This window comes from Onychomys torridus, chromosome 12 (genome assembly GCF_903995425.1).
Source record: "Onychomys torridus chromosome 12, mOncTor1.1, whole genome shotgun sequence".
In the NCBI taxonomy this organism is placed as follows: domain Eukaryota; kingdom Metazoa; phylum Chordata; class Mammalia; order Rodentia; family Cricetidae; genus Onychomys; species Onychomys torridus.
The window spans coordinates 3,288,318-3,304,267 of record NC_050454.1 but is presented as its reverse complement, the minus strand read 5'-3'; the positions used below and the strand labels follow the sequence as shown (position 1 = coordinate 3,304,267).

The 15,950-nt window shown below is 44.7% G+C and overlaps 1 protein-coding gene across 3 annotated transcripts in view; it reads left to right on the top strand.

The window, feature by feature from the left end:
* Positions 1-15,950, top strand: part of Etv5 (ETS variant transcription factor 5) — a 61,872-nt gene that overhangs the window by 30,918 nt on the left and 15,004 nt on the right. For all 3 annotated transcript variants that reach the window (XM_036203819.1, XM_036203817.1, XM_036203818.1), the window contains 2 exons: positions 7,644-7,903; positions 10,329-10,388. In XM_036203819.1, coding sequence (XP_036059712.1) covers positions 7,644-7,903; positions 10,329-10,388 — 320 coding nt within the window. The remainder of the gene's footprint in view (positions 1-7,643; positions 7,904-10,328; positions 10,389-15,950) is intronic.

The following is a 15,950-nucleotide window of genomic DNA, read 5'->3' as shown; positions in this document are numbered from 1 at the left end:
GGAACCCTTCTTTGACAAACTGAGTAACTAACTTTCTTCTGACAGTTGAAGTAGAGGGTGTGCTGACTCTTAGAGCTAGTTCCCAGCATTTCACTGTTTATTATATTTTGTTGTTGTTGTTGTTGTTGTTACCTTTTCTCAAGGTAAAGGAAATTTCCTTTGACCCCTCATGAAAAGCTAACGTCGATCAGTGTTGAAGTTTGTCAATGCTTCTGTCTCTAGTAAAATGATCCAGTTATTTTTCTCCTTTACATTACGGGGTTGGGGATTTAGCTCAGTGGTAGAGCGCTTGCCTAGCAAGCACAAGGCCCTCGGTTCAATCCCCAGCTCTGTGACAAACCCAATTTCTCTTACTTCTTTTTTTACTTTTTTTTAATGTTTGTATTTCTGTGATTGTGTGACACAACATGTATATGGAGGTCAGATGCCAACTTGCAAGGGTCAGTTGGCTCCTTCCACTGTGTGTTCCAGGGATCAACTCACAGTGTCAGGTTGTTTCAAGCTCCAACAGCCGAGCCCCCTCCTGGCTCCATAGCTGGCTGGCTGTCTGCAGTTGCTGAACTTGGCTTCTCATGCGAGCTTAGGACCTCCGCATCTAATTTGTGATTGAGAATAAGGTGGTTTTTTCATTCTTGGGGGGACTTTGTTAGGCTTTAGCACTGAAGTTATGCTTATCAGATGAGTAGAGGATGTCTTTATATTTGGAATAGTTCGTGTAAAATCTGAATTAGAATTTGAGGTTGTTTGAGGAATTTACTAGTGAATTTACTCGACATTCTTGTGAGAAATACTTAAAAAAATTTTCACCTTGAAGGGTTTTGCTTTAAATTTCTACTTAGTTTAATCTAATGAAAAATTTTAAGATAATTTGCCCATTTATGTGTTTTAAAATTAATTGGCACAGAGTGGTCCATAATATCTTTTAAAAACGGGCTTATCTGTCATCTTTTTTATTTGGAATTTTTGAAGTCTTGGCAGACGCTGCTGACTTCTCAGGAAAAACATCTAGCCTCACAAGTCAATTGCTGTCTATCTTACTTAGTTACTCTTTCTGGGCTGTCTGCTTCTGTCTTCTGTAAATGTGCCCCCATGTAGACAGTCAGCTACCTTAGTCCTAATTTTTTACACAAGCTCTCCTTTAGTTGTATTGCCTAAGTTAGATTTGTGGCATTTTTGTCATTGAAGTGTTCTCTATCATAGCTTTTAGTATTAAATTAATTTTTTTTTCTTAGTTTCTGAAAGTGGGTTTTTCTGGTGCACATCCAAGTGTGGTTTGTATTAAATGTCACTGATACAGTGTTGGAAGCAGTTGTAGGAGTAGCTTAGGTGAGGCAGGGGGGCAGCTAGGAGCTCAGCCTAGCCTTCAACATCAGCTTATAAAGGCCTGCAACTCCAGCTCTGGGAGATCTGATGCCCTCTTATGGCCTTTGAGGGCACAGACTCACACACACACATAAAAAATATTAAAATATATCTTTAAAGAACAAAAGCTGTAGACCTGTGGCTCTGGAGTTATATAGACTGAGGGGCCTGGAGTTGAACCCCAGTTCTGCTACTTGGGGGTGAGTCTGGCAGTGCTTGCCACGTCCTGCAGTTCCACAGGCTGTATTATCATGTCTGGCTATATTTTACTTACCCCCCCCCACCTTTCAAATTTATTTTGTGGGGATGGGAAGTAGTTGTGGAGCCCCAAAGCCGACAGAGTCAGACTTCTCCTTCCACTGTGTGGGTCCTGGGGAACACACTCAGATGGTCAGGCTTGGGAGATGTCTTCACTGCTGAGCCATCATCCTGCTTTGTACTTTGACATCTCCATTGTGCTTTTTAAACGTCACTTCAGCGCCAGTGAGATGTCACAACAGGCAAATCTGTGCCACACAGCCTGACAACCTGAGCTTGGATCCCTGGAACCCACTTGAAAGCAAGGAGGAAGGAGATCCTGTAGGTCCTGAAATTTATCTTCTGACCTCTGCTCCCACCACCCCACCCCATCATACACACCCACATAATAATAAATAATTTTAAAAAATATAACTATTTCTATAAATGTACTTTTTACAAAAGGATTCTTTCCTAAAATGTGGCTGCCACAAATGTAGAGACTTCAGTTGCTGTGTTTTTACAGTTTTTACAATGTGAAGTCTTTGTCCCTGTCTGGCCATTTGGAGTTATGCTTGTGTGTGGATACTGTCCCGCTGATGCCCTTGCGGCATGCCGAGGCCGCCTCACCTTTCTTCCCAGGTAGGCATAAGTGAGTCACTCAAGAATAAAACCCAACATTCTGTCTCAGAAGGGGACTGGATATTGTGGACAACTTCATGGGCCTTTCTTGGATAGGTGTGTATGGCTATCACCTGACCCCATGAGGTCTTTGTATTTGCCTAGCTTGTGATTCTAGCTGGGAGACTGAAGGTCTTGTGTATCGAGAACTTAGCATGCTCCCGTCCAGTTACATGCATTATCTTATGTAATCTTTCAGCAGACCTTTGGGGCAGGTGTCCTGGTCATCCTTATTCTGCTGATGTGAAAATGAAGGCTCAGAGCTGTTGCATAACTTGCCTAAAGTCACGCGGGGAGCCAGTGGTAGAGACCGGCTTTCAGCTCAGCTTGTTCTGACCTCACAGCCAGGCACACAGTTGCCTCTGCTATGTCTCTGTTTTCCATCATGTTCTCTCAGCTGCTAACAGTGAGATTTAAGTGTGTGGTGTGGTTCCTGTTCAGTCTTACCTATCGTCGCGGAGATGACCTCTGAACTGTCATTGTTTCATCTGCCAACCCTAGACACTGAGTGCCCTGCGTTGAATCTGCACTTTCCCCCTTTATTTCTGTTACCATTATGTTTACTCTGTGTGTCGGCAGCTGAGACCGAAAAGGAAATGCAGAAAAAGAATCTAACAGTTTTCATAACGTAAACCAAATGTTGGTGGCGTGGGCGTGCTCTTGAGAGGAAAGGCGCTATATAAATCTGACAAATAAATAAATAATTTGTCCTTTAAATAAACTGGCACTCAGAGGCATTGCTCGGGAGTCTGTCTCCCTTTGCCCACCAAATGTGAGTTCGTCACTCATGAGCTGCTTTGGGATCACGGGTCGGGTGTGAGGAAGAAAGACTGGTCTGGTTGTGCTGCCGCTCCTTTGGGGCCGATCCCAACAGCATCTTGGTTGTGGCTGTTTTATGTGGACAACACATTCTTAGATTCTCCAGAAAGATCGCCGCTGAGCGGGGGTGGGTGAGGTTCAGATGGAGGCCAGTGAGTAAAGTTCACAGGATATATTTTGAGGATGAGAACTGAATTACTTTATTAATCTCTGCAAATAGCAATTACAGCGGCCAGCTCTGAGCCAATCCTTTCTGGGGGTATGTTGGTCTCGTGACCTACCCCAGGAATCCTTTTCCACCCACCCTCACCCCCCCATTTTCGAAACATGCGATGCTGAGCAATGCTAGTCAAAACCTCTGACCTGATCTTCGAGATCCATCCAGGCCTTGGCTTCATGGATCCTAGGACTCAGCTGGGGGTGGGGAGGGAATAGTTGCTGGCTAGAGCTCATGAAAGCGTCTTTTCCTAAGGAGGCCATCCCAGGCCAACTCTAGAGTTACATTCTGGAAGGTGAGAAGAGGCGGAAGCAGGACCATCGGTCCCACCAGCTGCCGAGGCTCTGGTTACAGAACTGAGTGGTGCGGGCCATCTTGGAGCCATCAAAGGAACTGACTCGTGGGGGTCACCTTTGAAGGTGCTAACATGGTGGCAGAGGGGCAAGAGAAGAGAGCGTTGGAGGGGCTGTTCCTGCTGTTGTTTCTTCCAAGTAACAAGGGATTTGGTTAGCTAATAAGAGTAAAGCCTGGACAATGTCTTTGTGCTTTTCCGAAAGGCTCCCATTCGGGTTTCGAGCCCCTGGCTGATGCCTGTATTTGAAATGTCAAGCCCAAGCCTGAGCTGCAAACAGGTGCTTGTTTGGAGACCCTTGTCTGCTGCTGGTGAGATAGTGCACCTTCCGGACCTGAACTTCACAGTGGTTGGGTGTGTGGAGAATGTGGGCCTGGAGAATGAGAGTGCCATTTTGTGTCTGGGACAAGAGAATGTGCATGTGTAAAGTTGCTCAGAGGTGATGTTATAATGTGGTGATTTTTATGGTGCTTCTGGTGGGAGGTGGGGGTGGGAGGTGTTAAAAACCGCCCCCAGGAGCAGTTGTGCTGTGCACTGATCTCACTGATCTCACGGTGTTATCTGTACCCAGATCTCTAAGGTTAAGGGTTTAAGTTTTGATGCCATAGAAATCTGTTAGCCACCTGTTGACACAGATTGATTAAAATTTAAGCCCAGTTGTTTGGTTAAATCTATTAACAAGAACCATGTCTTTTGTTTTCTAAATCTTAGCAATTCTGACTGGAGTTAAGATGGAATCACGAAGTAGTTTAGTTGAATGTGGTTTGTGTTTCCCTGATGGCTAAGGGTGGCCAACATTTTAAAAAAGCTTTCTTAGCCACATGTGTTTCTTCTTCTAGCTCATGTTTTATTGGGATCATTTGTTTTCTTGGTGTTTAGTTTTAGTTTAGTTTTTAGTTCTTTGTATATTCTGGATACTAATCCTCTGTCAGCTATAACCTTGCAAAGCCCCCACAACCCCCCACTCCCCACCCGCATTTAGGTGGCCTCTTCAGTCATTAACAGCTTCCTGCAATACAGAAACTTGAGTTTTATCAAGTCCCATTTGGTGGATGGTCTTGTTTCCTGGATGGTTTTAATCCTATTTAGGAAGTCCTTACCTAAGGCTGTATCTTGAAGTATACTCCCTACTTTTTTTCTTCTGGTAGTGTCAGGGTTTTGGGTGTGACTTTGAGATCTTGGGTCCATTTGGAGTTGACTTGTGCACAGGGTGAGTGGAAAGGATGAGGTTTCATTCCACATGGAGTTGGCCGGATTTGACAGGCACCATTTTATTTGTTGAAGATGTTGTCTTTTCTCACATGGAATTTTTTTCTGTCTTTGTCAAAAATCAGGTGGCTAGAGGAACGTGAACTTAACTTGGGTCCTTGATTCTGTTCCACTGATAAATGTGTCTGCTTTTATTCTATTAGCATGCTGTTTTTACTTTTTTGGTTTTTCAAGACTGGGTTTCTCTGTGTAGCTTTGTGCCTGTCCTGGATCTTGCTCTGTAGACCAGGCGGGCCTCGAACTCACAAAGATCTGCTGTTTTTACGTCCTATGGTTATGTCTAGTGTTGGTATTGTTAAGTGTTGTTTTGGTTGTTTGGGTTTTTATTATTTTTATTATTTTTTTTATTATTATTTCAATTTCTGTGGAAATTTTCGGGCTGGAATTTTGATGGGGATTGTTTTGAATCTGTAGGGTTGCTTTTGCTAGGGTGGCCATTTTCATGTTGTTCATCCTACCAATCCATGGGCCTGGCCAGGGTCGGGGGATTTCTCCATTTGCTGTCATCTCAGTTTCTTCAATATTTTTAAATTTTCATGGTACAGGTCTTTTACTTCTTGGTTAGTCTAATCCCAAGGTAATTTTGTTTTTAGTTAAAAAATGTTTTTTATATTTATTTATCTGTGTGTGAGTATGTACACCACCGCATGTGTGTGCTCAGAACAATTTATGGGAGTCAGTTCACTTCTTGTACCATGTGGGTCTCGGGGACCAAACTCTCCTCCGGTGGCAAGTTCCTTTCCCATTGAAAGATCTCACTAGCCCAACGTTGTCTTTTTTTTTTTTTTTCTCCCTTTTCCTTATGTATCTGTGTGTTCAGGGTGGAGGCCGGAAGAGGGTGTCCAGTCCCCTGGAGCTTGAGTTCTGAGCAGTTGAACTTCTCAGCAGGGTTCAGAAACTGAATTTGAGTTCTCTGGAAGAGCAGCAGGTGCTCCAGGCCCTCTCTCCGGCCCCCTTTTATGATCACTAATAAACTTTATTTATGGCCATTAGTATTTCATTACTGATTTTCCCATTTGTCTCACTCACTGAGTGTCTTACTCACTGTTCCATTGCTATAAAGAGACACCATGACCAAGGCAACTCTTAATCAAGACAAGCATTTAATTGGGGGCTTGCTTACAGAGTCCGTTATCATCCTGGCAGGGAGCATGGCGGCCAGCAAGCATGGTGCTGATAAAGTAGCTGAGAGCTTAGTCCTGATCATAGGAGAGAGACTGGGTTTATCATGGGCTTTGGAAACCTCTGAGCCCACCCCCAGTGATCAACTTTCTCCAACAAGGCCACACCTCCTAATCCTCCTAAGCCTTCAGGTCCTGCCTCCCTGAGCCTGGGGGGGGGGGGGGCATTCTCATTCAAAACCACACTGAAATGCTGATCTTCAGGTCCTTTTTAAAGCTATGGTGATACTCACCTGGTGCATATCAAAAGACTGGGAAGGCTAGGCAGGAGGATCTGGAACCATGTATTTGCTTCATAGTCTGAAATCTTTTGTCTATATGAAATTTACTTTAGAATGTAGTATAAAGTGGGCCAGGCGGTGGTGGCACACGCCTGTGATCCCAGAGGCAGGTGGATCTCTGTGAGTTCAAGGCCAGCATGGTCTACAGAGCTAGTCCAGGACAGGCTCCAAAGCTACAGAGAAACCTTGTCTCAAAAACCAAAAAAAAAGAATGTAGTATAAAGTGAAACCTAAACTTCCTTACAAATTTGAAATGCTTAATTTAACAGGTAATAAAAGTATATATTTGTAATTTAACAGGTAATAAAAACTATTTTTTATTCAGTTCCTTTGATTTACCAATCAACTTTTCATTTATTATATTGTAATCATGGTAGTTTTATGGTATGCATCCATACCAAGTAAGCCATTGGTTCTTTTCAAAATTAATTCATGAGCCAGTGAGATGGCTCAGCCATTATTAAAGGTACTTGCTGTATAAGCCTGACATGCCCTGAGTTCAATCTTTGGAACCTACACAAAGGTAGCAAGAAAAAATTGTTGGCTAAATCGGTGCTGCTCATGGCTGGCCGCCGCCGCCTGCAGTGGTCATGCTGATAGAGGGGCTGCTGGAGAGTCACAAGCCATGGTTACCTTTTTAGAGCTTCCACCCCCACCCCCAGGGTTTCTCCGTGTAGCGTTGTGCCTGTCCTGGATCTCACTCTGTAGACCAGGCTGGCCTCGAACTCACAGAGATCCGCCTGCCTCTGCCTCCCAAGTGCTGGGATTAAAGGCCTGCGCCACCACCGCCCTGCCCCTTTTTTTCTTTTTCTTTTTTTTTTTGAGCTGAGGATTGAACCCAGGGCCTTGTGCTTGAGGGAGAGAAAGGGAGAAAGGACCAGAGAAACAGGGAGACCGCAGGGAGGGAAAAGAGGGGGCGGGGATGGGGATGGAAGCACAGAGGGCTCACCCACGTCCTAGGCTGATGATGTAATTAAGGACAGAACCCTTAGAAGAATGACTTCCACAAAGCAATCCTCTGACCTTCACATGTGTTCGTGGCACATGTACCCCCCCCCATGTTAATGTGTACCCACCCACCCACATCCATATACATACACAGACACATTAATAACAAACAACATTTTTTTTTGTTTTAGAACTTAATTCATCTTTTTAAACCAGATGTTGTGGCTAATCCCCAATGCTGAATCATAGTAAGTACTGATTTCGTATTAAACAGTACAACTTTCTCCTTCTTCCAGATTTCAGCGGCAGCTGTCGGAACCCTGCCACCCTTTCCCTCCTCAGTCCGGAGTTCCTGGAGATAACCGCCCCGGCTACCACCGACAGATGTCAGAGCCTATTGTCCCTGCAGCTCCCCCACCCCTTCAGGGATTCAAGCAGGAGTACCATGACCCACTCTATGAACATGGGGTCCCTGGGATGCCTGGCCCCCCAGCACATGGGTTCCAGTCACCAATGGGAATCAAGCAGGAGCCCCGAGATTACTGCGCAGACTCAGGTTAGCATAGCATAAACCCATTGTATTGACGTCGGTATTCTCCCATTCATCTGCCTGATCAGTGTTGAGTGTGCTGTCCCTCAATGCTTTGGGGAATCATTGTATAAGAATTGCCTTCAGGGGTTGGGGATGTAGCTCAGTCTATAGAATTCCGTGCCCAGCACTACAAAAAACAAACAAAAAACTGCCCTCAAAGAACTTAATGAATTAGTTAATGGTATTCAAAAATGTATAGAATACACCTCTGAGTCAAGGCTGAAGATTGCTGGTCCCACACTTGGGTGGTGCCCTACCCTTAAGTGCACTGGATACAAGGAATAGAATTGGGTGTTTTAGTTTTGTGGCTATGTTTTCAGTACAGCAGGACCCAGTATAATAAGGAAAAGAGTTCACCTGTCAGACACAGTTCTGTGACTTGAAATAATCATTCTGAGAAGTGCCTGATACCCACAGAGTACTGGTTCAGAGTCTCTTCTCTCACTACCTACAGTGGGCTGGTGCTCATGTCCTGCAGAGACTGTTAGCTAACACAGGCAGAGGTGTAACCTGTGAGGGTCCCTGCTGTTTGCCTAGCAGCTTCAGCTATGAAGAAGTTGTGTCTTGTGGTCAGACTCTTTGAGACCCCGAGAGGAAAGCAGGCCTGGAACCTGGCAAGCTGGAGGTGTAAGGATGTGTTTCTCCTCGTCACTGAAATGCTCCCTGGCTTTCCTTACAGTTAGGACTGAAATGACCCAAGAGTGGGTGGGAGGTGTTCTTCCTTCACTGTGGACTTTCTTAAGCCCCTTTGGAGGGAAGGAGCAATCTGAAGCTGAATGGCTCTTGTGGGTGGTGGGGTGGGGTGTAGATCTGCTCTTGGTTTTTGAGGTAGCACATAGATTGCCATTTGGATAGAAAGTAGTTTGGGGAATCTGAAAAGGTAGGCCAAGGAAGAAATTTACCACATTATGATAGAAAAATAACTGCTGGTGACCCATACCAATTTTCACTGGAATATTTTTGAAAATGTGGAAATATTTTTCTCAGGAGAAGTCACAATGGTAACTTTTTTTTTTTTTTTTTTTTTTTTACTTTTATGGTTAGTATTGACTTTTATATACACATATATGTATAATTTATTATATAGAATTATTTTATAACTAATAGTATGGTTTTTAGTTTAGTTTAGTTATATGTATGTATTAGTGTATGTGAGTGCTTCTAAAGATCAGAATAGTCAGATCCTCATAGAGCTGGAGTTACAGGGCTTGTGAGCCTGATGTGGGTGTTGGGAATTGAAACCCGGGTCCTCTGGAAGAACAGTGTGTGCTCTTAACCACTGGGCCATCTCCCCAGCCCCCCAGCATTGACATTGTAGTCTATCTCAACCACCTTTTGTCATCCCATTCCCTTGAAGAAAGGCACTCCAGAATGCTCCCATCAGAGGTCTGGCCCCAGTGTGCACCCAGCACTCTCTTCTCCTGGGACCTGAAGAGGAGATGGCTTGTGTGGTTTAGTTTCAGCAGAACAGATCCAACATGGAGAAAACATGTTTGCCAGGCTATAGTACCCACCCTGCCAGTGCTCATCCTGGCTTCAGAGCTTTACTGCCCTAATCCCTTTGGCCTTAAATACCCTCATCTCTGGCAACAGAATTGGGTATGACCATCAGTGGCCAAAGGAGCAGATTGGGAAAGATCTAAAGCCATCATCCTCCCCCACCCCCTCCATCCCAAAGCCCTTTTGTGAAAGCCAGTTTCTTGTGTTACCGCTAGCCAGATAGATGCATTGTTAACTGCTCTCTAAAAAAGTGAGATCGAGATGAAGCAGGGCTCTTCTTTCTCCTGTGACTGTTGATAAGAAGAGTCTTGTTTGCGGGTGGTGGGTTCTAGTGTTTACCATATTGTTTATTAGCATGGTACCCATCCACAGAACAAGGCCTCAAAGACTGGCCATTTGTCATAGGTCGATTCTTAGTTGCTGTAATAAAACACTCATCAAAAGCAACTTGGTGGTGCCGGTGCAGGGCTGGGGTTGAGGGTCGCGTATTTGGCTGAGGGATTGCAGTCATCATCATTGAGGGTACCAAGGCAAGAACTGTACCGGAGACTGCAGAGGAGCACTGCTTACTGGCGTGATGTTTTCCCCCCTTGTCTTGTTTAGCTTACACACTTCCTTGACGATCTGCCTCAGACACATACTTCCCATAGTGGGCCAGCCCCTCCCGTATCAATCATTAATCAATAAAATGCCCCACAGGCCAATCTGATGGAGGCAGTTTCTCGGTTGGAGGGTCCCTCTTCCCGAGTACCTCTGATTTGTGTCAAGTTGTCAAAACCCAAAGCAGCACCATGACCTTGGAGGGTGAGGTTTAGGGGCTTCGCTGCCCAGCATCTCTGCTGTTCTGCAGGAATGGTTAAGAATGCATGCATCTGTGCTTCCCTTTCAGAAGTGCCTAACTGCCAGTCGTCCTACATGAGAGGAGGGTATTTCTCCAGCAACCATGAAGGTAAGGGGCTAGGAGCTTTCTTTTGCCCTTTTAATATTAGTTTGTTTGGGGGCAGGGGCTGTATTCACCATAGCACACATGGAAGTTGGAGGATTTCCTCTTCCTCTTCTTCCTCTTCTTTTTAAATGTTTTTTGGTAATGCATATGCTTAACTTAAAATTACCCTGTTTCTAAACTGAGCTTTGAGGTCAGTGGTTCGGCCTTCTGTAGCTCATGAGGATGAGAGCTAAGTAATAGTAATCATCGGTTCCTTTGCACATAGGCTTTGAGCCAGCAGCCGGCTAAGCACTGAGGCTGTCATCGTTTATAAATGGTGAAGGCCCTAACTTCAGAGTCCCTAGGACACTGAAGAAAAGGGGAACTTGGTTTCTATGTTTTCAGCTGTGTCAGCCTAAACTGGGCCCTTGGGGCTTAGGTCAGGAAGTTTTACATGGGTCCAAGGACATCTTGGGAAAGAATTTAGGACAAGTTTCTGGTTTTCACCTCGTTTGGGTGGGTGGTGCATTGTTGTAAGGATTATGTAATGGGCGATTGCTGAGTTTAATACAAGAGGGAAATCGCAAGAGTTCTTTACTGGCCTTGAGGGAACTGGAGAGGAAGAGAGCTGGCATCTGGTAGAAGGAAGGGGTAGAGATAGGAAGGTTGCTAAGACTATGTAGAGGTATACTGCATACAAAACAATACAGAATACAACAGAGGTGTTTTCTAATTGGATAAACTAAGGACAGCTATGAGAAAAAAAGAATGAAGTGATTTGCCCACAAGCATGAACTAATGTCTTGATGTTTATTGAATGAATGCACATAAAGGTTTAGGGATTGAGGGAAGACTCAGTGTATAAAGTACTTGCTGCCCAAGAATGAGCCTCTGGCTTGAGATTCCTGGGATCCATGGAAAAAGCTAGGTATGGCAGTGCCTGCCTGAACCCAGCACTGGGAGGAAACAGAAAGATCTGGGTCTTGCTAGGTAGCCAGTCTAGCCAGTTGATGAACTCTGACAAATGTGAGACCTTGTCTCAAAAAATAAGGTGAAGGCGGAAGAAGATACCTGACATTGACCTCTGACCTCCACGTGTACTCACACGGTTTCATACAACTATATACACAAAATATGAGTGCTGTGTGCTGTCTGTTCAGGTTCTTATGCACACACAAGTCCCTTTAGAATCCACGAATTGATCAGATGTCTGAGATACTTAGAACTAGGAGCAAGAGCGAGCGGTGGGCAGAGTCGGGCCTGTGTCCTTATCTTTCACGAATGACATCAATCTAATTGGACTAACTAATTTAAATCAACCCACATGCTTGTCTGGTAGAGTACCTGCCTGCCCAATCAAGGAAGTCTGTGTGAGGCTCTCAGCATAGCACATAACTGGGCACGGAGACACACATGCCTATTTATAATCTCAGCACTCAGGAGGTAGAGGCAGGATCAGAAGTTCAAGGCCATCCTTGGCTAAAACAGAGTAAGGGTTAGCGATACGGCTCAGAGGTTAAAGGTGCTGCCAATCATTCTGACATGAGTTTGATCATCAGGATCCATATGGTGGAAGAAGTGATTCCTACAGATTATCCTCTGACCTTCAGTGCAGCACACTGTATGCCCTCTAATGTAATGAATAGAATTCTTTAAAAGATTCATAGATGTTCTCTAGCGTGTAGTCTCAAGGAAATGGTCAGAATGGAGCTGGAATCCTAGAGAACCTTTCTTTGCTTTTGTGCTGCTTTTGTTCACAGTGTAAACATTCATAGCTTCGTCTTTCTGTAAGCAATAAATATGGATTACACACAGCTTAGAGATTATAGACAGACACAAATATAAAAATCAGATTTCACTGTCCAAAGGCGGTCACGAACTTGCTTGTCTATGCATACATCTGTACAGAATTGTACAGCTCATACCAGAATTCCTTTTGTTCAGTCTTGTAGAAGGAGTCATTAATTCACTCCATGTCTACTACGTTCCAAACCCTGTCCTAAGCTCTTGACTCACATTCAAGCCTTGAATCATCCTGCCGTCCTGTAAGATAGATGTATTAGCCACTGACGTTCCAAGAGGTCAGAAGATTGGCTCTAAATGATACGGCTTGGAAGGTAGACCCAAAATTCTGAGACAAACCCCCAAGGGCCCAGAAACCAGCCTTCATCTCTCCACGTGTCTGTCCAGTGTAATCACTCAGATCCCCCATTTCTCAGCAGCTTCTTCCGTAGTGGCTGCATAGTACTTAATGTGTGGGGATGCATTTGGCTAGGACCTTCTTGCTAAGTTTTAAATATTCATAGATACCTCACAAAATAATTATAAATGGATATTCATTTAATTAGATCTTTCCGTGTTTCCTTGATTACCCTTTTTTTTTGTTTGTTTTGTTTTGTTTTGTTTTTCGAGACAGGGATTCTCTGGGTAGTTTTGCGCCTTTCCTGGAACTCTCTTTGTAGCCCGGGCTTGAACTCACAGAGATCTGCCTGGCTCTGCCTCCTGAGTGCTGGGATTAAAGGTGTGTGCCACCACTGCCCCAGCTTGACTACTTCTTGAAGCTAAATTCCTGAACCTTCTGGGTTAAAGGGATAGGACATTTTGGGGGTGTCTGCTGCCAGGTTTCTTGAAGGCCAGCATTTTGTTATGTTTTCAATGTGTAGTTGACAAGTTTAAGTCTTAAGGACTTGTTTGAAGAAGTAATTGGATGGGAATCAGAGGAGAGGTGAGTGCACAGTGTGGGAGGAGGGTAATTGAACTGTCAGAGCTGCGGGGAACATTTGCAGGATACACAGCTCCTTCGTGAATAATGGATGGCCATGGCAGATCAGTCAGTTCATGTGATGGGAAGCAGCCCTGTGGGGTCTGAGAGGCCTTGAGAGTATGCAGTGGGCTAGAAGTTACTCTTCTAGGCAGTTTGGAGGTCAGGACCTCGTTTCCAAACACTGGGATAGGGAAGAACTTTGCTGTAGTGTGGATCCCTGGAAGTATGTTTCATTTCCTGTTAAACACATCTGTCCACATATATTAGAGCTCTCTGACTCCCCCAAACTGATGACACCGACTTCTCTTGAAACCTGGATCAATGAATTCTCAAGAGCTGCTGTCTTAATTACTGTTTATTGCTGCAGTGAAACACTATGATCAAAAAGCAAGTTGAGGAGGAAAGGCTGCATTTGGCTTACACTTCCACATCACTGTTCATCATGGAGGAAGTCAGGACAGGATTTCCAACAGGGCAGGGACCTGGAGGCAAGGGCTGATGTAGAGGCCATGGAGGAGTGCTGCTTACTGGCTTGCTTTCTTATAGAACCCAGGACCACCAGCCCAGTAATGGCACCACCCACCATGGACTGGGCCCTCTGCCATTGATCTCTAAATGAGAAAATGCCTTACTGAGGCTCCTTCCTCTCCAAAACCACCCAGTACAGCTACTGAATCAAAAGTCCCAACGTAGAGCCCAGAAGTTTCTCTTTTCAAGTTTGAAAACCACACTCAACTTCAGCTGTACCTTAGGCTCATCTGAAGGGTTTTTTTAATTGAAGTTTTGATGTGAATGAAGCTTTACCCTAAGTGGTGAGACCCTCAAATTCCAGGGTAAGATCTCATGTACCTGAGGCTGTGAACCCCCATCTATAGCATTTTAGATACTCAGGAAGGAAGCATTGGTTGTTTCTTACAAATGACTATAGTTGCAGCTGAATGGTGATGGTGCACACCTTTAACTCCAGTACTCAGGAGGCACAGGCAGACAGAGCTCTGAGTTCAAGGCCAGCCTGGTCTACACAGTATGTTCCAGGACAGCCAGGGTTACACAGAGAAACCCTGCCTGGAAAAACAAACAAAAGCAAGTGACTAGTTGGCTAGAGTGGTTTCTTGGGTAGATGGCTTCCCCCTGGCTAGGCAAGACCAGTGCCGCTCCCCTGCTGTGCGCCCTGTGATAATCTCAGTGAATGTCCGGACTTGAGCAGGCCGGCTGTCTACTGGACTGCTGGCTGTGCAGACACAGCTGTGCAGGGCTGCTTCCAGATTCCTCACTGTTTCTACAGAGGCAGTTGATGTCTGCAGCAAGTACATGTAGAGGGAGCGGGGAAGAGAGAGAGGCAAACATTTTGTATAATTACAACATTTAGCAAAGAGTATGCTCTTAAGGGAAATATTTTTAGTAAGATTTTGGGTTGCTTGCTACACACAGAACCATCTTGTGAAGCCACCTCCGCCCTCCGCCCTCCAACCTATTGCTTTGCCCAATTGACCGCACACATTGGAAAAAGTAAATTTCAAAAAAGCCATCGTGTTAAACTGCTCTAAATTATCTTGGTCCGATTTTTTTCTATCCTTCCTTTAAGGTCTTGACCACAGACGCCTAGGAAACAGTTATCAAAACAAGCATTTCTGATTGGCATCTCTGATTTGCTAAGATAGCCGTCCTGCCTCGGGGACTCACCTGGAATCCTCTTGTGATATTTTGGGCCTTTCATTTCCACTGCCTATCAAGCAGGGTCTTCCTTCCTTCCGGTGCCTTTATTTGAGTGGTTCTGGCCACAACTGAAGTAACTGCAGATGCAAACTCAACTGCCATTATCACTCAAACCAGAAACATCTTCCAGGTGTCTTAGAGGGCCTTGTGTGGCAATAACTAGAAACCACAAAATGTTCCCAATGATGTTCCTTATAAGCTTTTGAAAACCAAAACAAGAATTTATTCTTGTGAGGTTGTGGATGAATGATCTTTCCCTTAGAGGGCAGTGCTGGAAATAACACCACGGCACATTTGACAGATGTGTAAACTTTCAAGCGGTTTCCTTACAATGACTTTATAATAAGACCATTTAAACAGCACTGGAATATCAAAACACATATGGAAGGTGGGAAATATATCACCTCCTGGCAGCTAAAGGAGAAAAAGCGTGACGCATGAGGAATTATGTCTTGCTGATAATGTGAAGTACACCAGCTTGTCATAAAAGTCAGTTTGCCAGGTGGTGTGCACTTGGGAGGTGAGGGTTCCAGGAAGATCAGGAGTCTGAGGTCATCCTCAGCTACATGGCAAGTTCAGGGTAGACCTATGCTACGTGAGACCATGTCTCAAAGGAAAGAATGTCAACATTCTCTGCTTAAATTGTCAGGAGATCTTGTATTTCAAATATTGATGGAACACTTAACTATAGGCAAGGCGCTGTGAGAACACTCAGATGCATAGGACAGTACCCTTATCCTTGAGAATATCGGACTCCATGCAGGGGGGTCAAGATGACAGGTCTCATACTATCATTCAGGGTTGGTTGTTGTTTGTTTGCTTGTTTGTTTTTGAGGCAGAGTCTCACTATTACCCCTCTATAGACCAGGCTGCCTGGAACTCAAAGGGATCCACCTGCCTCTGCCTTCAGAGTGCTGGGGTGGAAGGATGAGCCACCCCACCTGACACAGCATCACACAGTTTCTTAACAGTGCTTGTCACAATCCGCAACTCTGTTGGTTTTTAAGTAGCATTTACTTCGCACATGTGTACCAGAAGCTATACTTACCCTGTTGTAAAGATAGAGCAGTGGCTGGTAGAACAGACCGCACATTAACTAGTCAATC